At 32.5% G+C, this 27,592-nt stretch overlaps 3 protein-coding genes across 5 annotated transcripts in view; 2 read left to right on the top strand and 1 right to left on the bottom strand.

Annotated features, from left to right (window-relative positions):
• LOC145946286 (uncharacterized) overlaps positions 1-16,148 on the top strand; it is a 38,050-nt gene extending 21,902 nt beyond the window's left edge. Inside the window, exon 9 of the mRNA XM_083055824.1 lies at positions 16,009-16,148. The gene's annotated coding sequence lies outside the window, so the exon portion shown is untranslated. The remainder of the gene's footprint in view (positions 1-16,008) is intronic.
• Positions 16,149-18,685: 2,537 nt separating this feature from the next.
• On the bottom strand, positions 18,686-22,376 carry Echs1 (Enoyl-CoA hydratase, short chain 1). Of its 2 annotated transcripts, none has more exons than XM_083055828.1 (7): positions 22,164-22,376; positions 20,445-20,651; positions 20,199-20,323; positions 19,907-20,111; positions 19,301-19,420; positions 19,122-19,189; positions 18,686-19,029 (listed from the first exon to the last, which is right to left on the bottom strand). In XM_083055828.1, exons 1-7 carry the CDS (start codon positions 22,309-22,311, stop codon positions 18,964-18,966), a joined length of 939 nt encoding a protein of 312 aa, XP_082911954.1. In that variant the 5' UTR covers positions 22,312-22,376; the 3' UTR covers positions 18,686-18,963. The 2 variants fall into 2 exon arrangements, with proteins under 2 accessions (XP_082911954.1, XP_082911955.1); XM_083055829.1 differs by having other exon boundaries at positions 22,174-22,317.
• A 1,177-nt stretch (positions 22,377-23,553) lies between these two features.
• LOC145946284 (cuticlin-1-like) lies at positions 23,554-26,973 on the top strand. 2 transcript variants are annotated; one of them, XM_083055822.1, is made up of 5 exons: positions 23,561-24,036; positions 24,589-24,836; positions 25,463-25,608; positions 26,288-26,403; positions 26,804-26,973. In XM_083055822.1, the coding sequence occupies exons 1-5, from the start codon at positions 23,979-23,981 to the stop codon at positions 26,806-26,808; spliced, it is 573 nt and encodes a 190-aa protein (XP_082911948.1). In that variant the 5' UTR covers positions 23,561-23,978; the 3' UTR covers positions 26,809-26,973. The 2 variants fall into 2 exon arrangements, with proteins under 2 accessions (XP_082911947.1, XP_082911948.1); XM_083055821.1 differs by having other exon boundaries at positions 23,554-24,036; positions 26,288-26,973.
• Positions 26,974-27,592: the final 619 nt, after the last annotated feature.

The raw sequence follows: 27,592 nt of genomic DNA, 5'->3' as shown, positions 1-27,592 counted from the left end.
TTCAATTAATCTCGCCTTGAGGTACGTTGAACCATCCGCGAAGTAGATGCTGCCTGTACTTGGTTGGTTGCGATACGCGGTTGTGTAGCTAATATTCGTCGACGAGATTAACGACACCTTTGGGAAGTGGAAGTCATTTTACGCTCGCGTGATTTATTATCTCGTATATCTCTGTTGAAACTTGAAGATCTCTCGCAATTTTTGTCTCTATATACTTATTCATAATTATATTACAAGGACGATTATATATATATTTCTCAAATTGTATGATAATAAACTATATCTGATATATATTTTTTTATAAAAATATTTGCAGCGCGATAACAAATTGAAATAAAATATCCTATCGGATGTTTTTCCGCAGTATATCATTTCAGCAAGGACGGCTTATTGTGCACGTTCATATTTCAAAATTAATTTATCGACTTTCAAACAGAATGTCCAACACGCACTAACGTAACAACAAACGCGTGCCTTGCATTTCGTATAAAATATCGGTTTCCCTTCGACTTAGAGAGCCGTCACGGACGAATCTCGAAGTCCATTAAACACGGAGAAATGTGTAACAGGAATTTCTGCCGGCATTAAATTTTCATTAGACGTAATTAAATTCGTATCATCCCGTTTCGAAGGAGTTTACAAGGGGACGGAAGGAGGAAGGGGGAAAGAGAAAGGACACGAGTAAAATCACTATGTCTCGACCATGGAGAATATAATCATGAAAAAGTTATACGTGTTATAATACTTGCTGATTGATCGAATACCTTTTATAAAATAAAATAAAATAAGTAATTGAAAAGATTCTTATATATAAATACAAATTTAGAGCTAGTAAGAGCACAGATATTTAGGTGCAATAAAATTAATTTTAAATTTGTCTATATTTATCTTGAACTGTTCAGTCCATCCTGAGGATGGTGCAAAAGAAGGATTGAAACGTTCAAAATAAATATAGAATAATTTAAAAAATTTGTTGCGTCTAATATATGCGTACCTGTGGTTCTTATTAACTCTTTTTACATCTGAATTTGCATTTTATAAAAACTTTGTGACATTTGCGACATGTAGATACTTATATAATCGAGGCAGAACTTAAACGAGGAAACGCGTAAAACTTTTCATCGATCCATTCGCGCGTGAAATGTCGAGGTAAACGTTCTTCGGATATTTTCGATGAGAATTATAAGTGCCTTTTAGTGAGATATAAATCGTGTAATTGCATTCTTCACATTTTAATTTCCGGAAAGATCGTGGAACTTTAAAGGCGACAGAGAGGTCGGATAAGAGAAGAAAAAACTTTTATCATCGTTATATTTAAGTATGTTGGGAATTCTGTTTATTAATATTTATTTTTCTATCGATATGGTTCCTTCTTCTCCCTCATGTGTGAAATTTATATTTCTACAGCTGTTAATAATTATTTCTATTATATTCTGCGCTAAAATTGTAAAGTTAAATGTTATTTCTCGATAATTTTTTTTATAAAATCGATCACAAAATTAGAATATGATGCATAATTTCAAGAAAGAATTATGTCTCTTTACGTGTCAAAAATTGTCCTTTTATAAAGATCTGTGAAACACTTTCAAAATCCACTTATGTGTAATAACGATAACTAATAGATCACCTTCGCGCGCTTCAAAGATTGGCTTTAAAGGCGAGTAAAAGGATCTTGGCTTATAAAAAGGATAAGGAGGGAAAAAAAGCATCGTAACGAATCGAGGATCGAGCGGGATGACGACTCGCGACCTCGATAACACTCGTCGATCTGTTGTGTCCTTGGCTTCGCCAAGTTAATGATATAACAATCAGCACTCTATGCTGCTGCGAAATCTCGATAAATCTCACGTGGCACGTGCGATCACCGCGTTTTATAAAAACTCAAAAGGAAGTCGCGTTCTTTCAACATTCTCAATCAGAAAAAAAACGAAATCGGCATAGAAATTCGATGAGAAATTATAAATCTATCACGGGGATAATATCATGAATCAGGACGATGTAACGAAAATGAGGAGTTCGCAAAGTATATCAAACACCCATTGCTTAAAGAACCTTTTCAAATGTGTAACATAAATATAAGTTACATGTGCAATACAACATAAAAATATATGTCCTATTATTATATAATTTTATATATTCTTTTAAAAAATATTTTTTAACGTATTTTAATTTTATATAATATTATATAAATTTTTTTCCTATTATACTAAAAAGCTTTTAAGCCATACATATAGAAATTTATTATAGTGTTACATCTGTTTTGTAAAAGACTCGTTTTAAAATTGCCTAATGTCGATTTCGTCTGATTGCTGAACGTATTTAGTTTCTTTATTTAAAAAAAAAAAAAAAAAAAAATAACACATGCTGGTGGGAACCGATGGGGACAATGTATGACTTGGAATAATGTACATGCAACATTTATCAATATCAAAAGGAAAGAAAAAGAGAGAAAGAGCATCATTTATTTTCTAAATATCTATTTCGTGGACGGAAGATAATTTATTATTGCCCGCTCGCGCCGATATTCTTACACCGGAAACCCGCAGCTGAGAGATGACGGACGGGCACTTAAAGAAACGCCATTCGTCATCCGGCTTATCGGACTTGTTCTCCGCGAGAAGGAAAATTATAAATGCATTTTCATTGCACGTTGTTTGCCATTGTTGTATCGTAAATCGAGGCCGCATTAAATCACGAGGATTCAGAAAAGAAAGGATGGAAAGTTGCGGCAGGATTCGCGCGTGTTCCTGTGATCGCGGCAGGTCGTTTGTTTTTGTCTCGTTGGTGCAATCGTCATTGCAATGCATTGAGATTGTGTTTAAAAAAAAATGATGCAGTGAAAACAAATGGTTGACAAAAAACTGCGATGACAAATGCACATCTCGGTATGGCCGGGCAGATAAATAGATATAAAAGGATAAAACATTGATAGAAAAAGGACGATAAATGCATGTACAAGATTTTTATATACATATGTACGTATTTATAAAACATGTTAAAGTATTAATGCGGTTGTAAAATGTTTTTACTGACGTATTATGTAATTTTTAATCGTCGTTTCTACGATTGTTTTTGCTTTTCGTTCTTTGAGTCTTTAAACCCGTCTAATGGGGTGAAGTTCAACCTGAGAAAGTTGCCAGACATATTGTCGGACCTCGCGGAATTACAAGAGCGTAAATAATTAGAAAATCACGCACAATTAAACGCTCTCGAATTTTTCACGAATATTTTTTTTAGCAGCCTGAAATCTGACGAGAACGTGAAAGGAGATTGCGCAAAATATAACACGGAAACAATACCTAGGAACAATATCGAGAGAAAATAGGACTTTTAGTCTCACGATCGCTACAAGCAAGTTTATCTCTTTTCGCTTTTTATCAGATTTTTACAATTTTATCGAAACTAGAGTGCGATTTGCGAGCGTAATATTCTCATATTTTTAACAAAAAGAAAAGAAATATTTTCTACCCCTAAGGATGCATCCTTGATACATAAAATACAACACACTTGTCTATACTCATTTTCAAACTAATATGTATGCAACATTTATACTATAAGCTCGATATTTTTATCTTACATTTCCGTAATTCATAATATCATGAAAATATTTGAAAAATAGTCGAGCTCGTCCTTTAGAGAGAGGGAGGGGGAGAGAGGAGAAGACTTAATCGCGTCTATAATTAAATCCGTCTGACTTGATTCAGCTTCACGAGGCTGAAAGAAGTCTCTGCAGCGGCATAACGTGTGTACAACTTTTCTCTTATGTAACGTAGACCGGAGTTTCTGCTCGGTGTAGCGTGCACGCACAGCAGGCCGCCTCCAGGGAACAAAACCGACGAACGGAGGAGGCAATGTCTCTCGAGCGCGTTCGGTAAACTTATCCCCTTTGTTCGCCATAGAGTCAGAGAAGACCGGAATCCGGGACGAATCACCCGAATCTCCTTCTCTTTGAAGCATGTGACACTCTACTAACTTCGATAATGATCGTTAATCTTTCGTTGATGATTGTGGTACAATATTCGTAGTCATTCCAAACAGGGCAATATTCTCTTTCTTATTATTTTGCGCGAATAAATTAATTAATTAATTGAAATTAATGTATTATAAAATATATTTAATTTTTTTATCTTACAATTGGCATAAAAGATTTTAGATATATAATTATAATATATATAATTTTGTTTTAGTTAAAATCTTTTCTTTTGTGTGTATAAAAATAAAAAATATAAATTTTATAATTATAAATATAAATTTTTGTGTAAATATTTGTATAAAGAAATGTAAAGTTGCAGTTTAACATAGCTTATATAATGCGTTTTAATTTGTCAAATGTGTGAAGCGAATTTAATTCACGTTAATTTAATTTCGCTTAGTTTGCACAAGAATACAGAGATAATGACCAGCGTAATGTGCATCCACCTAAAAGTGCAACTGCAACGCTGCGAGAAAATGTGGTACATGACATTTAATCCTCTTTCGAGCAACCTATTTTCCAAACATAAGCGTCAGAGTCTAGTGTTATTTTTTTTTTCTAAAAACATCGTTATTCACACAATATTTATTAACATATTCGTTAATCTAATTTTTTATTTTCTTTATTTTTATATATAATTTTAATTTTCACCTTCAATCTTTATATATATTTTTATAACAATTATAAGCTTTTAGGAGAATTAAAAGAAAGTTATTTTGAGAAAACTAATTTTTTTAAAGTTCAAATGCTATGAGATATGTCTAAAACAGAATCATATTGCCCTTGCTTAGAAAAGTGTCAAGGGAAAATGTAAAAAATTGGAGCTAGGCGATCGCCTTGCAACGTCATAATTCTCGCGTTTGTTATTCATCTCGCGTTTGTTATTCATCTCGCGTATTGTTGCTTGTTCCTTTTTTTTTACGCTGACTCTGAGAATATCGTACAAGCTCGCTCGACGAAAGTGACATCATATTCTTCGGACGTGCCAGTTCTCATTGACTCTAATACCGGTTTCCTCGAGCCGGTCGGAGAACCTTCGTCGGTTCGTTTGGCACAATCGTCGGGTTAGGTCGTAACCTTAACAGAACGGATTCACAGACACACACGTGCCCAATTTCTTTTCTCTCCTCTCTTTCTCTCTCTCCTCTTTTCTTTTTAAATTTTAATTGACGATGAGCGACGCGCGCCTTCTTTCCGAGACACCTAATAGAAAAACGCCACCATGTTCGCGCGGTTCCATAATTAGCCTCCGTAATTATTATGAATTAGTCCCGCAAAAACGCGGATTAAACGCCGAGCAAAATGCGGCCTCGCGTGGTTTTACAGATTCGGGACCAGTTCTTTACAGGATTAATTTACTTTACGACAAGGTAGCATTTTAATCGCATAACTCGGAAATTATGTGTTTTGCGACTAAAGTAGGGATAAGATTTCGCGGTCTCTTTTTCATCAATCATTCTGTAGAAAAAAATATCAGGGAAAAATTTTATTTAGCACAATTTTCTGATCATTAATATATTACATATCTTTGCAAATAAGTTTCAAAATTTTATTAGATTAAATGTTATACGAAATATTAAGTGAAGAATATAATTTTGTTATTTAGATTGACAGTTTCTAATTTTTTAATTTAAATAAAATTACGTAGCGCTATTATAATATTTTTTACCATATATATAATTCTATATATTCAATGGTAAAAAGTGTATTTTACAATAAGAAAAAAATACTATATTAAAGAGATTTGTATTTTTCCGTTGTATTAATTAATAATTAATTATATATTGCGTAGTTTTTGTTGTATCACAAATTATAGAGCTCACTAGTCCTGCCATATATTTAGAATCAAATCTTTTCATAGATATCACGTGGAATGACACGACGCGATGTTATTTAATTGTGTCGCGATTTGCATTCCTAGAGCTCGTCACGAACGATGAGCAAAACCGAGTGAATCCTCGAAGCATATTGTTGATAATTAAAGAAAAACACCGGTAAATTCTCTCTCTTCTCGCCGCAGGAGAAACCTTTCACCCCGAAGTAACTGTACAACTGCGGAAAGTCAGGGAATGGATCACAGCTGCCGTCGTAATCTGCCGCAGCTTGATTACGTATCGGCGGGACTAAACTGCGATAACGCTAATAATCGTAATAAGTACACGGTATGCAATCGAGACGGCGAAAAGTTGCTACGCCCTTGCAATTAATCGGAAAATTAATGAATGATCTCGTCCATTTTTGATATTGTTTTATTTTCGAGAGAGACTTCACTAGCTACCCCATTAATTTTTATCAAATTTCTTTGAAATAATTTTTAATATTTTTTACTTTAAGCGCTCTATTAATACATGCGTGTATATCTCAGTTATTAATTAATCTCTAAATTATTTATTATTTTAAACACATACTATTACATTAGAAGGGGGATTCAATACAGATTTTCTCTCTCTATACTCCATATTATTTTGAATAATACTGACACGTTGTTAGAACTGATAACTTTTCATTAAACGCCATTGTTAATTAACGCGACGGCCCGTTTTATTGGCGATGTAGAAATAGACATCCAACAGTGAGAAAGAAATCGCGGTGCTCACAATGGAAGAGACGCGATGGGAGTTCTAATGAAATTGCCGGAGCGGAAACGCGCAACAGAAAACGTCATTAACGTCGACGAAGCGAACAATTATTGTTGTTTATGAAGTGTAATAAATTATTAATTATTACGATTGTATCTTTGATCGCGCGGGATTATTATTATCTATCTCCGATCAGAAAACGGGATTTTCACACATTGAATACATTAGCAACGACATATCGAGCGACTTTAAAGTATCAAACTTTATTTTCGCAATTTAGGTAAAAAAATTAGATATCTCTCTCTTTATCGAAAATAAATAGACTGAAACTAATATCTTTTGCATTATAAAATGGAAAGCATTTGTCTTTCGCAAATTATATGAGTATTGGATTTAAAAATAAATAATAATAAAATCTTATTCTTTATATAGTATATATCTAAAATTATAATTAAATCTGGTTCTAACAAAATTTTTATTTTGCTGCCTTTTTGCAGCTCAAGACATTAAATATTAATGATTATATAAAGTTGTAAAATTTAGTCAATTTTTGCTAGGGCAAAATTGAAAGTTCCAAAATTAGAGAAAGTACAATTTGCAAAATCTGGCAATCACTCTACATATTACGGGTACAAGATTATTAGCCGCGATATTGTTTTCTCTTGCGAAATCTTATTGTCTATTATAAACGGATCGTTAGTTTCGAACATGAAATCGATGCGTACAAAAAATTCACGAAGGATCAATGTAATAGTATATATCCTTTGGACGGATGTGTGCGTGCAAAGAATGGCGGAAGTTGCGCAGGAAGAGAAAGAAAGGGATTACTTATGTAAGAAATCGGTCGACTGTTTTCGTTCGTTCTTAAACACGCACGCTTAATAGTTATTCATCACAGAAGCAACTCCATCTCGAAATTTAATTTCGATCATTAGCTGAATCGAGAAATCATTGAAGACCAAAAAACTCATCTCGAGAGCGCAGATAAAAGAAACGTCGATAAAGATTCGTGCATGCAATTTATGTAGCCGAAGTTCAAGTTCCACAAATTAGTACTTCAAGTTCCATAAATTAATTTAGATTAATTGAGAAAGTCATTTATTATCGCGGAGTTTAACACAAAAACGATTTATTTCGCTTTATTAAGAATTTGAAAAGAAATGTATAATTTATAAATATATTTACAATTTTAAATTAACTTATATTTTATTAATTTAATAATAATTTATAATATAATAATATAATAACTTCTTATAGTTATAGTTCAAATATAATAATGAAATCTACTATTATAATTTCAAATTAATTCTCTTTTAATTAGAAAAAAAGAATGGGACAACAGACACACATATTTCCAAGTTGAAACTCGTTAGGTTTCCTAACAAAATCTAGCACGCGAATCTCCATAATGTCGCTTTTCATGCTTTTCGCGCTCTTTTCCTCGGCTCGCGTAAGAGATTTTTGCAGACTCCGCGTGAGAAATTTGCAGTGTCGAAGACAACACAATCGAGAGTAAACTTTTTATTATTTTTATTCTCTTTCGACTCGATAACCCAGTGATGCGTGTCCTTTCTCACACGAGGCGCACAATTTAGCCGCCGGTATGCATTTTATACCGCAGACCCTAGCTAGAAACCGCCGCAACCTGCGTCCGGATAAGATCATCGCTGGGTCTGCATGGGTGCATCGGATGCAATTTGCGCATCCCGATGCAGAGAGAGACGCGCGTTTTATTATAATCCGCGCCTCTCTCTCGCGGATTTCGCCCCCCCCCCCCCCCGCGGCTAATCGCGGTAAATATCGAACGTCGTCGTCAAGATGAAAGCCTGTTAACCTGATTAACATAGAAAGGGAGATTTGCATGCGTACAATGTGAGTTACGAGAAGTAGCTCCGACAGATATCATCTTTCGCAACGTTCTCTAACTAGGTCAAGATTTTACTTATTTTCAACCCTTTTCCCCATGGCAGTGCTATACATTTTTCGCAAAAAAAGAAGTACGTGATAATTGATATGCATATACATTTTTAAAAAATTATATTTTATTTTTAACAATTATATACTGTATTTGAATTTGAAACAAGTGATATTTTTGCCAATTTATTTTTATAGCACAATTATCAGTGTTTACGTTATACTTCTTTTTTATTTTTGTATACAAATATAAAAAATTGGAGCACATGGATCCACAACGAATTCGCGAGGAATAAAAATTGTATTTTTAAATATTTTGTTTTTATTGGCCGTATAACTATTTTTCGAATTTAAGTGATAACATTGTCGATTAATTTTTATAGCAGTTATTGCATCACTGTTTACATTATACCTTCTTATTTATTATTTTTATTATTTATTTTCGTGTACAAGATTCGTATAGAAAATCGGAGCATATCGCACAACGAACTTGCGAGGAATAAAAATTGTATTTTTAAATATTTTGTTTTTGTTGACCATATAACTATTTTTCGAATTTAAGTGATAAAATTGCCGATTTATTTTTATAGCAGTTATTGCATCATTGTTTACATCATACCTTCTTATTTATTATTTTTATTATTTATTTTCGTGTACAAGATTCGTATAGAAAATCGGAGCATATCGCACAACGAACTCGCGAGGAATAAAAATTGTATTTTTAAATATTTTTTTGTTGACTATATAACTATTTTTCGAATTTAAGTGATAAAATTGCCGATTTATTTTTATAGCAGTTATTGCATCACTGTTTACATCATACCTTCTTATTTATTATTTTTATTATTTATTTTCGTATACAACTTTCGTATAGAAAATCGCACAACGAACTCGCGAGGAAGTTCGACGTCGAGCATTATGTTGCGATCGAGAGCGTGGGTGCATCGCGCACATAAACGTGACGGGAAGAAGGGGCCTCTTCGGGGATTATCGAAGTGAAAGTCTCTGATCGGCGAGGCGTTCAGTCGCGCCGCAACCAGCCAGCGTTTCGTGCTGTATTTTGTGTTTCTCAGTCAGTTCGCGGTCAGCCTTGAACGGGTTCGGCAACCAGTGTACTTTTTTGCGGAAAACGTGGGTAACGGTGTGCGATGTGTTACGTTTTTGTGATACTTTTGGATTTAAAGCGCTCCGACTTCATCGGACATTCGAAAGGTGCGATCTTGAATCGAATATATCGATGGATTTATTGACAGGTTTGATAGATGTGAATTAAAATTCAAAGTTATATATTTTTGGACCAGTTTGTTAAAATTTTTCCTTCAATAGAAAATATCAAGATACTCATTAAAGTATAAATTTAATCGAGGACAAGACAAAATTTGAAGTAAGGCAAAGATCTTTTGTCAATCAAGCTTTAATTGGATGTATGAGCAGACAAAGATTATATTTTTCGTAAATAATTTTAGATTTTAATATTAAGGGAACAAAATATATCGCGAATTCTGTCTCTTTATAGCAGTCAATTTTCTATAAAAATTTCTCTCTATGAGGAATTATAATAATAATCTTAAACCAGTTTGTCAAAATTTTTCCTTTAATGAAAATATCAAGACACTCATTAAATGATAAATTTCATCGATCATTAAATCGAGAATAAGACAATTTAAAGTAAAGCAAGGATTTTTTGTCAATCACATTTAAATTGGATGTATAAATAGACAAAAAATCGAATTCTGTCTCTTTGTAGGGATCTATTTTTTATAAAAATGTTTCTGTGAGGAATTATATAACAATAATCTTTAACTATATATAATAAAATTTATTTTACTTGAATTATAAATTTCAATGATTAAAAGAAGTTTTAAAAAATTTAAAAAAAGCAAAGATTTTTTAGCGAAATATGAAAAATGAAAATTGTATATATTCTTTATAAAATAACTTTAGATTTATTTCAATATTAAAAAATAGAATGTCTCTCTCTCACAGCAGATTGCACATATATTTCTCTCTATAAAAATCTCCAGAAATCTAAGAATAATCTCTTTCTCTCTCAAACTACACATAACAACATAACTACATAACGATGTATACAAGCGCCACGTTCGGTCAGTCGCTAAAGAATTATAACAGTAATCTCTAACTATATGTAATAACACTTTATCGAGCATGGGGAGTGAAGAAATCGGGCATTACTCGCGACCGAGGTTTTCTTCCGCAAATTATAGATCGTGGACATGGTCGCCGATGGCGAAGGGAATATGAATCGCTCGGTTCGAAAAACAGTTATCCCGCATGCCGGCCATTGATTTCGTCGCGATCCGTCGTTACGAATTCGAAATTACTCGTCGATTGTCGGCGACGTGGGATTTTTCGTGGTCTCGAGAAGCAACCAGAATAGTAAGACAAGTCGCGAATGGTCATCCTCCGTCATCAGGCGATTTAATTACGATCAGTCGCGTTTTTGATTTAATAAAATGCTAGATGTTGCCAGAAATTAGATGAACTCTTGAAGATAAAGCAAGGCTGATGACACAAGTAATATAATTATAAAGGCTCTTCTAATTAGAATCAAATCGAGGTAAAAAATGGCATTAAGAGCCAAACGTAATAAATAAGGCGCATACATATTTTATTGTAAATAAAAACTATTAGAAAATTATTGTAAAAAAAAGAATCGAAATGTACGCTTATATTCACATTAATGATTTTATATTTATAATACATATACAATATATATACACCTTACTTATTGCCTTTGGATCTCATTGCAATTTTTTTCTCGATTTGACACGAATAATGTTGCGATGAATAAATTTAATAATTAAATTAAATAATAAATAATAAATTTAATAATTTAATTTTTTTATACGTGTCTCGCAGATTGCCGGATAAATTGTTGAACGATTCTCTTTTAGAGAATCGCAGTGAAGCTATGATATAATCTTTTCATGCGATAATGGAAATTAATTATAAAATTGTTGAAGGGATGTAAAATATGGCGGTGTAAAAAAAATGAATAAAGAGTTTTAACGGGCTGAATCGAGTTAAGTCTGTAAAAGCCGTTCTGGGATATTACTCCCTCGTGAAAGGCTTAACCTCGGGCTCTCGTGTACACGCGATAACGGAAATATTACCTGGCCAAGCTTGAATACGTACTCGGATAAGTTTGTGGTCGTGTTCGTGTGAATCTATCGAAGTTACTTCGGACAAATGATTAATTAGGCTTCTCTGAGCGGCTGCGTTGATCAAGGCAAGGCATAATATTGAGATATTATCTTCGTAAAGAGTAAGAATCTCGTTCGATAAAGTTCCATAGGTCGAGATAAAGGTAGATATCGAGAAAAAAATATTGAAAAAAATTGATTCCGGATAAAGCAGACTTGTTATTATGTTTCTCTCGTATTATTAAAATTTTGAAAAATTCCTTAAAATGTGAGAGCCTTTTTTCCTTGTTATAAATAATGAATTTGAATTAAAAATTGAAAACAAGCAGGGCTTGGATTAAAAATATATGATTTATATGCACCTTTTTTAAAATATGACACATTCACTTATTATTTATTTAATCATATAAATCGAGGTATTGATTTTTTTTTACAAGGAAGGGTTCGTGAGACTTGTTATTGTGTTCCTCTTGTATTATTAAAAATTTCAAAAAAATTCCTTAAAATGTGAGCCCTTTTTCCTCGTTAACAATGAATTAGAATTAAAAATTGAAAACAACAAGGGGCTTGGATTAAAAATATATTATTTATATGCATCTTTTTTTTAATTGATACATAAATCCAGCAAATCCAGCTTCCGATTTTTTTAAGGAACGGTTCGTGGGATACGGGAAATATTGATGCATTCGGTAGACTACCGCTTCGTAGAGAGAACCAAATCGATACATACACGACGAGGAGACCCGTTCTCCACGTCCTGTATGCGCTTTGGCTCGCTTCGGTCTACCACGCGTGAAGGCTTCGACCGTCTGGCTTACGGTACATTGTAATTATGTTACAACACCATTGCCCAGCCCAGTGGGTGTGCGGGAGATTATTGTACCGAAAAATCTCATCGTCTCGCGAAATAATTTCCCAAAATCTTTTCCCCCTTTGGACGTTTCAATTTTTTTTGCCGAATGTTCCGTTAATTCGGAATAGATTGCAAGATCGAACAGAGTGTAAGAATAACGTTTATATCTCTCGAGTTATTTTCAGTGCGTTTTTTTGTCATCGAAATGAGATTAGATTTAATTACTTTTAGATTGAAATTAAAAAGAAACTAGGTCTTTGAAATATTATTGGATTTACAGTAAATTCTTACTCTCTTTTCTGTAATTTTGTGAATATAAGCAATATATAAAAAACTTATTTTTTTCGTATAGCCTGGAATTTTATTTTTAAATTGAATATTATTGTATGTATTAGAATACAATTATCTTTATAATCTCATTTTTTTTAAACAATGAAGATGATAAAATATGCGAAAATATTTCTTTGAAAACGTCTCACTGTTAATTTTTGTCACTATTATCTTCCAGCATTTGAATTTATACACAGAGAGAATTTTCTCTTAGAATTTATCCTAAAAATCATAGTAATCGTGGGACAATATGATATGAAAAGAATTTGAGAATTTGGAGAATTTCTTTGATTAATATTTATCACAATAAAAATGATATCTATCACAATAAAATATAAAATATGTTTAATTTATTTTACTATGCAGTTTAGTAAAATTAATCAAACATGTTTAATATCTTATTGTGATAGATATTATTATTTTTATTGTGATAAATATTCAGAGAAATTCTCATAAAATTCTTTCCATACCATATATTGTCCCACGATTACCATGATTTTTCGGGTAAATTCTAAAAGAAAATTCTCTCAGTGTATTAGGGCAATTTTTGCATATAAAAGCGGAATTGGACCAAACGTCACGGCGAATCCTTTGATCGTATTTATTAATCGTGCAATCGGTGCCGTATATAGCGGCTAACTGCACATAGCGGCCGGTATACATCGTTAGATAACAGAACCGATGCGAAGGGAACGTGAAAGGTCTCTGGTTCACGGCGTGGCGACCGGTATATCTCGCCGCGGTATCGCTTCGTCGCCGCGAGACTTGGGTTCTGGTTGCCGAGCTGCGGCGGCGAACAACCCAGGTGGAGAGAGAGATCGTTCCTCGTTTCCTCGTTGCTCAACCACCTCGATTGCGGTCGTGTACGGTAATTACAGCGCCCGGTAATACACGCGCGACGCCTTATCCGCACCCGCATATACATATACTTATTGTGCGCGGCGTTCGCCAAGATTATAGGAGCCAAATCAATCGAGAGTATCCCTTTTAGCGACGCCTCTCTTGGAAATTGAGGCGCAAGAATCGAGCTTTAATATATAATAAATTTTCAAGCGGCTTAGTAAATTGATAATTTACGTTACTCATCTTGGATTGTATAATTATATTTTGTAATCTCATCGTGTACCATCTAATTGTTCTCAGTATTATTTCGTTCTAGATTTCACTTATTGTTAGAAATACTTTAAAGAGAAGATCAATTTTAAAAATGAAAAAATTAAACAATCTTTTTAAATCTGAGTTTAATAAAAATTTTTTTTTGTCTTAATTTTCAAGATTATTCTGTTAATTATAGTTAAATATAGTTTATTTATGGTCGCTGAAGTTTGTATTGTTGAAATTAATTAATTATTAATTAAGTAATTCTTTTGAATATTGGTGAAGTCTGTACAAAATCGATTATATTTATTTCTTTATTTATCTTGATGGGGTAGCATAAAATAAAAACTATTTTATGTGTCTGTCTATTCTCGGACGAAAAATTGCGCGAACGTGTGATTAAGCGAACATTACGTAAATACTAAAATACTCGGCATGCACGACACACGATTTCCCAAGATGCAGAGCGAGACTTGATTAAGTGATTCACGTGCAACATTGAAAATTATGGCAGTGACATTGGTCTAATTTATGATGCTCGAATATCAAAGGAAAGACACATATCGCCTGTATCACTGGTGAATCACAACTGACATAATGATGAAATCGAGTTTATTTGTAATTAATATAAATCTTTATTTTCTATCTAACTTTTCCATCTGATTTAATATTTTGACAAGACTTAGCTGTCAGATTATTTTTCAACACAGAAAAAAATTAGCTATCATAGCTAAATTTTAGCTGTCCCTATATCGCAACCTGAAATTTAATTATCATCATGTCTAAATTTTAGTTATGGTAATTAATATTTTTTAGCTATAGTTTTACGGAGAACTCTATAGCTAAAATATATTAGCTATCATAGCTAAAATTTAGGCATGATAACTAAATTTCATGTGTAATATAGGGACAGCTAAAATTTAGTTATGGTAGCTAATTTTTTTTCCGTAAATATGTTCCGAAAATATATTTATATTGCGTTTAAATTTGCAATGCGTTATTTTTAATCACATTTTTTCGAAGTGAAATTACAACGAAAAATATTTTATTGTTCGAAATTTCCATCTCGAGTACCTCGTAACGTTGGCAAGTCGATTACACGTAAACTGGATTTACGGCTGACTGGTAGCTCACAATGCGCGATCGCGGTCGATGACTTTTTTTTTCCCATAAACGAGTTCTCTGTCAAACCGGGAAACGCGTCGGCGGCGACGGAAAACCGGCTGATCGAAGATAAACTGTCGCTCTCACCACCCTGTACGCATATCGCGAAACAATATTTGAAATATGCAAACCGCGTGACACAGCGTCATATGACTTTAATCCCCGCTTGTCTAGATTAAGCTATTGTATATGGTAGAAAGGATCGGTTTTTCGAGCACCTACGCTCTCTGGGCTTGTCAAGCTGTGCAATCTTAATTTGTGCCAATTTTGGAGATCTCATCGCGAGATAAAACAAACGAGTTGTAGCTATTACAGTCTGATTATTTTATGTAAGTTTGATTTCTCGAAATAACGCGAAATGCAAACAATTTCTTTCCTTATGTGTTCTATTCTCTACAAGATATTTAAATTTATATATGATATAATAAAATAATGAAAATATATATAATTTAAAAAATAATGTCATACATCTCTAATTTTTATTTTTATTTAATTTATGCTCAGAGAATTTTCTATTGTCCCAAATAAATTCCCAAAAGAAGTCTGTTCCTCTTCGTTTATTTCGTTTTTTGTTGTAATTTCTATTTTTTAAATTCTTTTTCTATTGTAATTTCTTTTTTTTTATTTGAGAATTTTGAACTATTATTTATACCGTGTTTATTTTAAGCACAGAGGAAGCATGAAAGAAATAGATTCTTAGATAAACGCACGTGTGCAGGATATAAGGATACGGATTAAATATTTGTTGAGTTAAGGCTATATTTGCGATGGAAGGTACGCTCGTGTATAAATGAAACCGAAAGGCATTTCATCAGAAAATACGGCAGAGAAGGAAAAATGCAATATCGAAGAGATGAAACTCGCTGCCAAATTCTTTCTACGATTTTCTCTAGAATATATTTCATACACATTTCGAAATTCTTTTTTTTTCAGGACAAATCTAAAGGAGGGGAACCTCGAGGGCTATTCTTGCCAAGTTCGAAGGACCAACGAAGAGGCATGGCGAGACAACAGACCGTGGACCGAAACATTCCTCATCTGCGGGACATCTTCGGCTTCGGCAGCAAATGGGACGCACGTGGCCACGCCGAGGAGAAGGCGCACGACAGCGCGGTGTCGGTGGGCTCCACGTCGGGCGAGGAGGAGAGTCCGAAGAACAACAAGAAGAAGAAGTCGCGTCGCCGCGACAACAGCAAGACGCTGACGGAGAGTGACGTTAAACACCTGGAGCGGCACCTGTCGATGAAGAAGACCATACGCAAGAAGATCATGCGGGATCTGCAGCAGGCCTTCGTCGAGGACCCGAACGAGTTTCGCGTGGACGACATACCGCCGGAGCAGCTCAAGGCGGAGATCAATATCCAGAGCCTCAGCTTCGGCACGCCGTCCCAGAAGCAGGGACGCACGCGTGGCAACGCCGAGAGCACGTTCCTCGACATGTTGCGCGGTGGCGGTAAGGAATTTGCCCAGTTATTTGAAATTAAACGCATCAGAGACTTTCTGAATTTTGCGATATTTTAGATTGCATTTTTAATGGTAAAACATTCAGGAAGATTATAACAGTTTTATTCTTATTTATTTTTCCTTCAAGGAAATGTATACTGAGAATTTAAATATTATCGAAAAATTCACATATTTCTCTTTTTTATAAAATAAATTTATAAAAATGTTATAAATATCATTTCAATAAATAAAATATAAATAAAATAAAATTTAATATTCTGGAATACATTCTTGTCGAACATTAATTATGTGAATTTATAGAAAAATTATTTATGCTCACATACAAAAAATGTGTTTCAGGTTTGGAAAAGAATGGAACGGACGGGGATCGGGATTCGGGACACGGGGGTTCGCCGACGAGGGAGACGCCCAGTGCCCAGGACACGGACGATGAGTCCAGCTATGGGTACGAGGCGCCGGCCGCGACGCCCACGAAAAAGAGCGGCAACTTCTGGAGACGCTTTACGATGAAAAATCGCAATAAACGATAAATCCCAAGCTTGGGTTTAAATCCCGAGAGCAATCAACGCAAGAGAGCGCGTACCGATACTTTATATTCTCCGTCATCTCGATAATTTTTACCAGCGTAGTTAACGAAGCAGAGCTTGCAACTGTGATATACATAAAAAAAACCAATTCATCTCCCTCGTCCCCCGTCCCGTTCCCGTACCGAGACGATTCTTCTGTCGAATTTTAAGAGGTTCCCGAAATTCAATCGCACAAGACCGAGGACCAATCGATGCTGTACAAATTTCGGATCTAAGCGCATAAGTTTTTATACGAGACATCAAAAGAGCGCGCACACTTTTTGGACCAGCATTTTTATCACGACATATCACGATGAGAGATGTAATCAATGCCGAGGTCGAAGAGAAGAAAGAGACACAGGTACATAATTTATATCTTTTTTAAATTTTAAAATAAGAAAAAGTTATCTAAAAATTCAGAAAATGCAAAAAAGGAGCATATACTTAATCTTAAAAAAAAGATAAAAATTTCCTTGTGTTCAAATCCCTCGATTCCTCATAGCTAAGTATCTTAGCGAAGGTATTAAAAGAAAAAAGCACTCTGCAAATACAAATTTTTTTAGTTGCGTTTTATTTATATTTAAAACGGAATTGACATATTCAAACTTCGAAGAGAAAGAGAGAAAGAAGGAGGAAATAAAGCGTAGAAAAAAATGCAATCGGAACGAACGGCTTTATATATAGAGTCTCCGGACAATTTCGCTGTACATATATACTCTTTTTTCGAAATATATATCGGGGGAACTTCTTAAAACTCTCGAAACGCGTAACGATCGATGTGTCCAGATAACATATATAACTCCCATCTTCTGACACGTACTTAAAGAAAACGTAAGAATAAAAAAAAAAGAACGAAGGCAGCGACACGAAAATAAATACGTGTGTAGTATTTAAGAGTTTAGCTAGTTTTATTTTTTCTTAAAGAATATAAGTAAGAACGCGGAGAAGGCAATTGTAGGTGATCGGTATTTAAGCGTAAAAGAGATACGTACGCGTTCGCGCCGATTAGGTATTAGCTAGTCAACATCGTTAAGATCCGTATACTCGAGAGACCCGGTCGATTTTCTTACTAGCAAAATCGGATTTGATATCGGCTTCTTTTGTAACACACACAAAACTCGAAAGTATATTTTTTAACTATTTTTTACCAGTTCGAAAATTTACAAATCTTAAGATTCAGTCGATAAATTTATACGTATCACCCACACACGTAAGGAATTTGGTGGAATTATATCGATTAAGTATTTTCGTTATACACTTGAACTTTGAACTATATTGGTGTTTATCGAAATGCGCTATTGTTCCTATCGTTTTTCGAGATATCTCTCGCTAGTATTATAGACATTGTCATTCACGATAACGGTTTATACATTCTCACTTGTATCAACTGTTGTATCCCTCCCATTCTTTATTACGATAATAATAATAATAATTATTATTATTCCTTTTATAATATTAATGCAACGCTATATATTATAAGCTTTAAATGTATCATATTCGAAGTCCATGTCGTTATAAGAGCAGCAATATACTCGAATAAAAGTTTCATGGACATTACACATGTTTTTATGACTCACTCGTTTTTTTTTTTTTTTTTTTTTGCAAAAAAGTTTATTAGCATATATCTCGTAACAAATATAACAGTAGGTAATACTTTCAGTTTAACCTTTAACTGACAAGTAATATAAATGTCTTTTAAACACCGCAATCTGATAGATTGTCATGTCAGTTACAAACAACAGAGATAAAAAAAAAGGTATAGTTAGAGGATTATTTTATATATACAAAAGAGTGTGATATAAAAATACTTAAAAAAAATATTCGTATAAACGTTTTCTTTTGCATATAATCACCGAATTTACTCGTTCGTAAATTTCGGTGGACGTTTCTCGAGGAAAGCCGTCATTCCTTCTTTTCTATCCGCCTGAAAAATTCACATTTTAATAAGTTAGTAAATTTGTAAATTTCTTACTTTACGGATGATCATATAAATATATAAGCAAACAAAATTCTTACCAGAGAGAAAGTACTGTGAAACAGTCTATTCTCAAATTGAAGTCCTTGTTGCATTGTTGTTTCGTATGCTAAAATTAAATACGATATGACTAAATAGACACATTCCCGCGACTTTAAATTACGCGAAGCGATTTGTTTAAATACGTTCTTTTAGATAACTTCAAATAACTTTTAATTACCTGCATTAACAGTCTGTTTGGCTAGTAAAACTACGAGTTGCGAATGAGATGCGATTTTTTCACCCAACTTCACCGCTTCTTCGACCAATTTATCAGCCGGGAAAACTTTACTGACCAAACCTAGGCAGATAAAATAAAATAGAATTTTTAAAGTCTTAAATAAAAGTATACATGTCAAATAATTATATAGAATTAGTTTTTTTTTTAATTATTGGAATGATCTTAAAATATAATATACAGAAATACTGATGATATTCTCTGGAATTTATCCACGTGATTTTGTGGATTGCCAGAAATTTTAGAATCATCGAATCAATTATTTTATATAGTATTTTTATTATAATATAGTGTATATATATATATATATATATATATATTTATATATATATATATTTATATACAAATCAATTTTTATATATATACTCTACAAATATAATTTTCACGACAGATAAAAAGATTATATCGCGTAAGAAATATTAATTTAATATTCATCCTTCTGAATTTATTATAATAATCACACAAGCTAAGTAATTTCCTGTAGAATTCTTTATCGTGAAAATTGTTATAAAAATATAATAAGTTCCTTCTTAAAACATATAAACTTACCGCTCCTCTCAGCTTCCTCCGCGGTAATCATATTGCCGGTAAGCACCATTTCCATAGCTTTACTTTTCCCGATAAATCTAGGTAATCTCTGAGTACCACCTGCTCCGGGAATCGTACCGAGTGTAATTTCTGGTTGGCCGAACCTGGCCTTATCGCCGGCATAAATAATGTCGCATATCATCGCCAACTCGTTGCCGCCGCCCAACTGCGATATAAAGCGAACAATGTGTCATCGAACGATTTATCGCATTTATTTTAACAATGTTTTGGGTGAGAAAGCTGCACTACTTACAGCGTAACCATTCACAGCAGCAATTATGGGCTTCTTGCTTTTGGCAATATTATCCCATTCAGCTATGAAGTCGTTCTTCAAATTCGACGCGTATGTTTTATCTTGCATTTCCTTGATATCGGCACCTTTAAAAATAAAATATAAATTTATCTACCGGAATAAAATGTGTGTATATATATAGTGATTAGATAATACATATATATTAGATGTGAATCTATACAAAATATAATTCACGTATAATCTTACCTGCAGCGAATGCCTTTTCGCTTCCGGTAATCACGATGGCACCGATTGACGAATCTGTATTGCAATGATCCACAGCATGACTTAGCTCATTTATCAATTGTTCGCACAAAGCGTTTAGGGCCTTTGGCCTGTTCAAGGTGATAAGAGCCACATTCTTCTTTTCACCCACAGTCTCAGTCTTGATGCATTCATAATTGCTAACTTGACCTGTGAATTTGATTTTAAAATATGCTATTTATTTTAAGAAATTATAAAAGCTAAAATTCGCCATATATTTTTATAACAATTTTCACGACAAGAAATTCTATAGGAAATTACTTAGCTGTGTGATTATTATAATAAATTAAGAAGGGTGAATATTTAATATTTTTTACGCGATAAATCTTTTTATATCTCTGTCGTGAAAAATATATTTGCAGAGTTTTTTTGTATATAAATATTCTTAATTTAAATTAACATAAATATGGTTTGTGCTCACGATTTGTTTTCGAAATAGAAGCATGGGCAAATAAGCAAATAAGATTATTCCCCCCCCCCCCTGCATCAGTATAGATACACTGATAAAAGAAATTGATAAAGAGTTTTAAAGAGTTACGTGCAGTAAATAACTATCTTATGCCGAACTTATCTATCACAATAGAAAATGTTTAATTGTGTAATTGCAAAATTCAGCCAAAAAAACATGCGATGTTATTGAAATGACAAAGCCTAATATTATTAATATAACAAAATAGGTTCGCTTTATATATATAAAAATCGCATATTCTTTGCAGATAATTAGTATGCAATATATAAAAATCATTTAAATTATTTATATTTAAATATTCCAGAGAACAGAAAAATGCGATTTCTCGATATGTGTTATTTTTCGATATGTATTATTTGTAGCTCACTACAAATTGGATTTCATGCTTGGTGCTGCAAAACAATTACTCGAACTTTCTTTTGATTTATCATTTAATAGAATCTTCTAACATTATATTACGTTAGAGGATTTTTTTCATCTAAAAAATAATCGAACATTTAATTATGAAACATCAAGCTACGAGGAAAATAAGGTCAGTACGTGGACTATGTGCTGTTTAAATAAGCAATCATTTGCAAATATATAAATAAATGTTTATAATTGTTTGCATAACCAATTATACGATGTTAAATATAACTTTTCCTTTAAAAAAATTTTTTTGTCTAAATCGAAACATTTTTCTTGCTGAAGAAATATTAAAAATCTTTTTGTATGTTTAAACTAAAAGAGAAATAATGAAACAATATCTTAGTTAATCCTAATTAACTCTGAAGTTTTTTTTTTAGAACATAATAAATATGGATTTAAAATTTTATATTTAAAGTCATCATATGTATTTTCTGATGTAACAAGAATTAATGACATTACGTATGCATATGGCACACATTAGTAGTTAAATTTTCCTCTGAAAATTCATATATATAATATAAAATAAAACAGAAATTAAATAATGTGCAAAAATTTAAATTTAAATGCGTAATTTTATAAAAAGTCATCGCAAGCAGTTTATATTGATGTATAACAGATCGATATGTGTATGTACAAAAAAAAAAGAAAAATATTGCCATCGAAAACAAAAGGCAACGATAAACGAGTGCATAAGCAAATGATTATACCGGGTATTCGCACAGTAAGATCTCGATGTTAATTGGCGATAATTAACGGCCAGCGAGAGAAAAAAAATCTGTACTCACGTGCACTTACAGGAGTAATACCTGATAACAGGCGTGACGAAATGCGGCTTTTGGATTGCGTGTGATACGCGTGAGAAGAGAATCTGCGACACACGACTGGCAGACATGTTGACGGTTCAGGCACTCTTAGATAAGTGTCGGTCGACATCAAAGCTGTTTTCGTGGACAAACAGTATATAGTCACAATCTCTTGCCAACTCTCGCTGCAGAAAGTTACTGATTCTCTTCCAAACGCGCGAACAGCTCCGAGAACTTGGCCGATCAACTTTGACTCTTTTAATTTTTTTGCCAATCATTTTTTTATTTACCTCGACGATTGTATCTTTGTTGAAGTCTATTCTCCTAAAAAAAAGGAAAATAAATTTATCACAATTTCGTTTTTGTAATAATAGAAATTTTGTTTCTTAAACAGAAGTATTGAACAGTTTGACAGTTGTAAAGAAATAATGAAATTACAAGAACAAGTGAAACAATTACAAATAAAAATAGATGAGCTAAAGTAACTGCAAACACCAACAAAAACTATGTTTTTAATTGCAATGTGTTTATAATTTTTGTTTTTGTTGTATGAATGTGTTTATTAGTTCTTGTTGGTGTTTGCAGTTGCTTTAGCTCATCTATTTTTATTTATGTAATTGTTTTACTTGTTCTTGTAATTTTATTATTTTTTTACAACTGTCAAACTGTTTAATATACTTCTGCTAAAAAATTTTATTTCTATTATTACAAAAACGGAATTGTGATAAATTTTATTTCTTTTTCTTTTTAGGAGAATAGACATCAACAAAGATAAAATCGTCCAGGTAAATAAAAAAAATAATTGGTTACAAAAAAAATTAAAAAAGTCAAAATTGACCGGTCAAGTTCTCTGAGCTTGCGCGAATGAAGAAATTAAAATCTGTTATATGTCATTAAATTGTAGGCTATTATTAAATATTAATTAAATGCGAAACGCGACTTTTCTACGTGAAATTATTTATTAATCGGCTATTCGGTTAATTATTCAGTTTACTTATCAGTCAATCGTTCGATTAATCATTGCGTATCATACTTTTAATTGTAAGAATATAGAATTAAATTTATTATATTATATTTATTATGTGTCATATGATCAAATATAAAATTGATGCAGAATTTTTAATTTCTATGATATTAAAATTAAAATTTCGCAATTTTGATTCACAAGAGACACTCTTGACAATTAAAAGATAAATAGAATTTATCTCATACTGCTATTGTAGTGCGCTCTCTATCGCAGAGAAATATTATATATTTGCCTTATACTTTATATATCTAATTAGAAATTTTAATTAAAATAATTTTATAATCATTAGTATACATATAAATATGCATATTGTATACGTGTATTGCATACTTTAGTGCGCGCAACAGTTTTTATGAAACAGGAGATTCAATAATGAATAATTCCGAGAGTTCTTTTTTTTAAAGACAGAAAAAAGAGCTGAGATTTGTATTCTCGCAAATTGATTTAATCGAATTGTGTGACCGATTTGTACAATTTTGCAAGAAACGGCGCGAAGAACTGCATCAGTTACGAATCAGCGATCCGCGACTGTGATCGATGATGCGTGTACATACAATGACTATGAAATGTAAAGAGAGAAAAGAAAAAAAGCGAGAATAAACGCTTTTTTTCTGTCACGTGTCTTTACGTGGTGAAAGTATTCGATTCGGAAGGGGGAGTTTAACTGCGGACAGGTAATAAAACGGCAGACGGCACCTCGGCATTGAACGAACTTGAATTTACCGTCAGTTCACGGTCGTTCGTCCGAGCTTACCGTTTCTATCTGCATCATGCGTGCGATTTTGCTGCTCATCGTCTTGGCACATGCCAAGTTTGACGGATACGCAGGTAAGAAATCCGATTTATTCCGAAATTTTTTTTTTGGAAATTATATTTTGTATTAAAGATATATAATAATTCTATAATACAATATATAATAATTATATAATATATATAATAATTATATATATATTTATATAAAAAGATATATAATATATGTATATAAAGATATATAAATATATAATTATAATATATATAACTATATAGAATTAGATATATATATATATATATTTTATATAAAAAAGATGTTTAATCTGATTTCTGCGTCTGGTTTATTAGCTTTTCCTACCTGAATAATTACATTAATATATAATTACACATAGAAATAAATTATATAATTAAATTAGATATAAATGATATTTTGTATAAAAATTTTACATTGTGGGTTTATTAATTAAAATCGTTTTTTTTTAATTCGTAATATTTTATTGTAAATAGAGTTTTTGTGGTTTTTATTTTCGTTCAAGATACACAATAATAAATATCTTAATTAGAATAATATAGTTTTGATTGTGTATTTTTGAAGGAACTTCTTTTAACCATCTGATTGTGTGATTGTAGAGGAAATTTTGCAGCAAGACTTATCTAAAGATATGCCAATAGATGCATCCGTCGAAGGCTACGATCACGTAGGATTGCGATGCGGCGCCGAAAAAATGACCGTAGAGTTTAAAACGACAGAGGATTTTTCAGGAGTAATTTACACACAGGGTAGTTTTTACTCTCGAGAACCATCCTGCTTCCTCGATCCAGTTCGCGGGAGAAGCTTCACTATGAACATCCCTTTGAACAAATGCGATACCGAAAGGGTAAATAAGTGACAAGTTCATGTTGATTCTGTTAATTTCTTCTCGCAAAGCTATCGTCTAAAATCGTTCATCTTATTAGCAAGAAAATTAATTCAAAATTTACGATAAAGAATTCTTTAAAATAAAATAAAATAAAAATGTCTATTTTTAGAATAAAATTAATTTCATACTGCTTTTTAAACAATTGACGTTCTCTCATTTACCTACTTATTTTTATATGACATAAAATGTATTATAATCTGTAATAAAAAGTCATTTATACATTCGGTGAAAGTAGACACAATAGTAATTCGTACATCACGTTTTTGAACGAATTAATTATATCATTTTATAATTAATTTCTCAGATTTCTCTCATTTTTATTCATGATTTCAAATAAATAATGGAACTGATAAAAACATTAGCGTACAGTATTTTCTAAAAAAACATCGCGATATTAAAATAAATCGAAAATATTTTTGAATCGTGTACATTTACTAAAATTAATCAAATTCGAGCGTTCTCTAATTCTCCTTTTATTCTTAATAATTTCTCGTTTTAATTTTATTTGTGCTTACAGAATGTTTTAGAATGAATAAATATTTAATAAATGCCTATATTTTCGTTTTTCTTAAATTTTATATCAGGACGGAGAGAAATACAGCAACGTCGTGGTTATCCAACACGATAACGAGCTATTGACTCCGGGTGATGCTGCTTTTACATTAGAATGCGACTTTTCGAAACCACGTCAGTTGACGGTATCCGCAGATTTAAATGGAAGCAAGAAAAGGTATAATTGCAGACGCTAATTGTTGTCATTAATGCAACTCACTTTCGAGATATGAGAGTGTTGTAATTATCGCGTGTTTTCAATTATTCATAAGCTTAATAGAGATATAATCGATTTTCTCCATAGTACGCAGAGTGAATTATGTAAAGAATATCACCAATTATCCTAATCTATGAAAAAGATTTCTATTAAATGTTTTAATAATAAACGTGCTTTATGACGCGTAATTTTCTTAGACATGGTATTGTTTTTATTATAATTTTATATATAGAGCGTGTAAAAACTAGCTTGAACAAAGCAACGTGTCTTTTAAGTCATTGATCAATGATTTATCGACGCTTCTTTTTAATTTTTATTTACAATTTTAATATTAAATATCTCAATATATATAATGTTTTAAATTCCAATTTAAAAAAATTGCAGTAGGTATATTTATTAAATTAGATTTGAAATTAGTTAGAAGATGAAATTTTGCCTATTATATTCTATCTGTTTCGCAAATTTATTTTGTCAAGATTATTGATATTCGGTATCCAATATAATCATAATTTCATAATTAAATTATTATTAATATTTTTTTATAAAAATAAAGGTTAATTAAATTTGTCGAGATGACAAAATTTCTCCGAGATGAAAATTGTAAAGTATTTTATCTAATAATAATACACTTTTACTTTAGGTCCACTAGATCGAGTATAGCTCTCGTCGACGCTGATCCAGGAAGGGACAGAAGGAAAAGGGCGGCATATGTGGAAAGCTACGACGACAAAGTTGTTTTCGTGCCGCAGAAAGCACGTAAGGCAAACGACGAATTGTGAGATACCAGTGTGCCATAGCGTTTAATAAAGGATTAAATGTACATTTTGCTCTGTTTTTATTTCGCTGCACTTTGCAAACTTTTTCGATAATTGTCATTCGTAAATTTTCCATTAATTTTCCACTGATAATTTCGTCATTCGTGAGTTTTCCGCTGGCACAATCTGGTGGTCTTCTCGCAAATTCTACAGTTTCTTTGACATTGAGCACGTTCAGCGAACGCAACAGTTACCGCAAGGACAAGAATTACTTTTAATATATCCATATTTCGAGATTTATTAAATTAAATTCTTCTTTTCTCCAAAAATATTGATCGTTTAATTCGCTGAACGTGATCATTGTCACAAAAATAAAAAACACGTGTCCGAATTGATTTCAGGATAAAAACAGCCATTGGATATCGTCTTGCTAGGTCTTGCCACATCTTGCTACGATGACTTGCCGATGACTGAATCGTCATCTATGAGATGATTCAGCATTCTGCTCTCTAGATATCGTCGCTGTTATTTATTACGCTGTTTGTTGTTTCAATAAATTATTTAATCCGTTTGAGTGCGGATATCTTATTTCGTAACACATAATGCAATCACTCATTGATCCTTAATTTGTGTACAATGCAGGAATATGTGTGATGCACATATATATGCAGCATTTTTTATGATCTATTTTTACTTCATAACATACGATATATAACGCGCGATAATTCAATGATAATCCCTAGCCTTTGAGCGAAGATAGCAATGGAAATTTACATCTATTTATCAAATTATATCATAATTAACATTCAGCATTACTCGGTATGTAATGAACTTTATAGTAGCTGCAATTATTGCATGATATTTTAATACAAGTCGCTAAATTCTTCATTTTTAATTCTTCTATAAAGAAGACGTCATTGAACTTTTAAAACCAATGTCAACGGAATCAATAACAGTACGGCTATTTTGGTTGATACGTTCAGTGAGTTATAGGTCGCTGATGATAACTGTGCAAGAAATGAAGCGGTATCGGTGATTGTGCAGAGGAACGCGAAACCACAATTTCATTTCGTAATAATAAGTCATAAATATATGAACCGCATTATATAGTCAAGTCGAGAGACTTGGAGAGACTGTGGAACATGGTCGGACTCAGGCGGAGTAATGAATTTAATGAACTGTCTGGAAAC

The sequence above is a fragment of the Prenolepis imparis genome, unplaced genomic scaffold, assembly GCF_030444845.1.
Source record: "Prenolepis imparis isolate NDT839.2.m4 unplaced genomic scaffold, iyPreImpa1.0 SCAF_15, whole genome shotgun sequence".
NCBI lineage: Eukaryota > Metazoa > Arthropoda > Insecta > Hymenoptera > Formicidae > Prenolepis > Prenolepis imparis.
Note: the sequence above shows the minus strand (reverse complement) of the source record. Positions and strands in the feature narration are given on the sequence as shown.

Coding starts and splice junctions, on each gene's coding strand:
- Echs1 (XM_083055828.1), bottom strand. CDS start 22,311: ATGTCGACCGACACTTATCTAAGAGTGCCTGAACCGTCAACATGTCTG. Junction 20,652..22,163: donor TATTACTCCTGTAAGTGCAC/GTGAGTACAGAT, acceptor TCAAATTCACAG/GTCAAGTTAGCAATTATGAA. Junction 19,190..19,300: donor CAAACAGACTGTTAATGCAG/GTAATTAAAAGT, acceptor ATTTAATTTTAG/CATACGAAACAACAATGCAA.
- LOC145946284 (XM_083055821.1), top strand. CDS start 23,979: ATGCGTGCGATTTTGCTGCTCATCGTCTTGGCACATGCCAAGTTTGAC. Junction 24,837..25,462: donor ACAAATGCGATACCGAAAGG/GTAAATAAGTGA, acceptor ATTTTATATCAG/GACGGAGAGAAATACAGCAA. Junction 25,609..26,287: donor TTAAATGGAAGCAAGAAAAG/GTATAATTGCAG, acceptor CTTTTACTTTAG/GTCCACTAGATCGAGTATAG.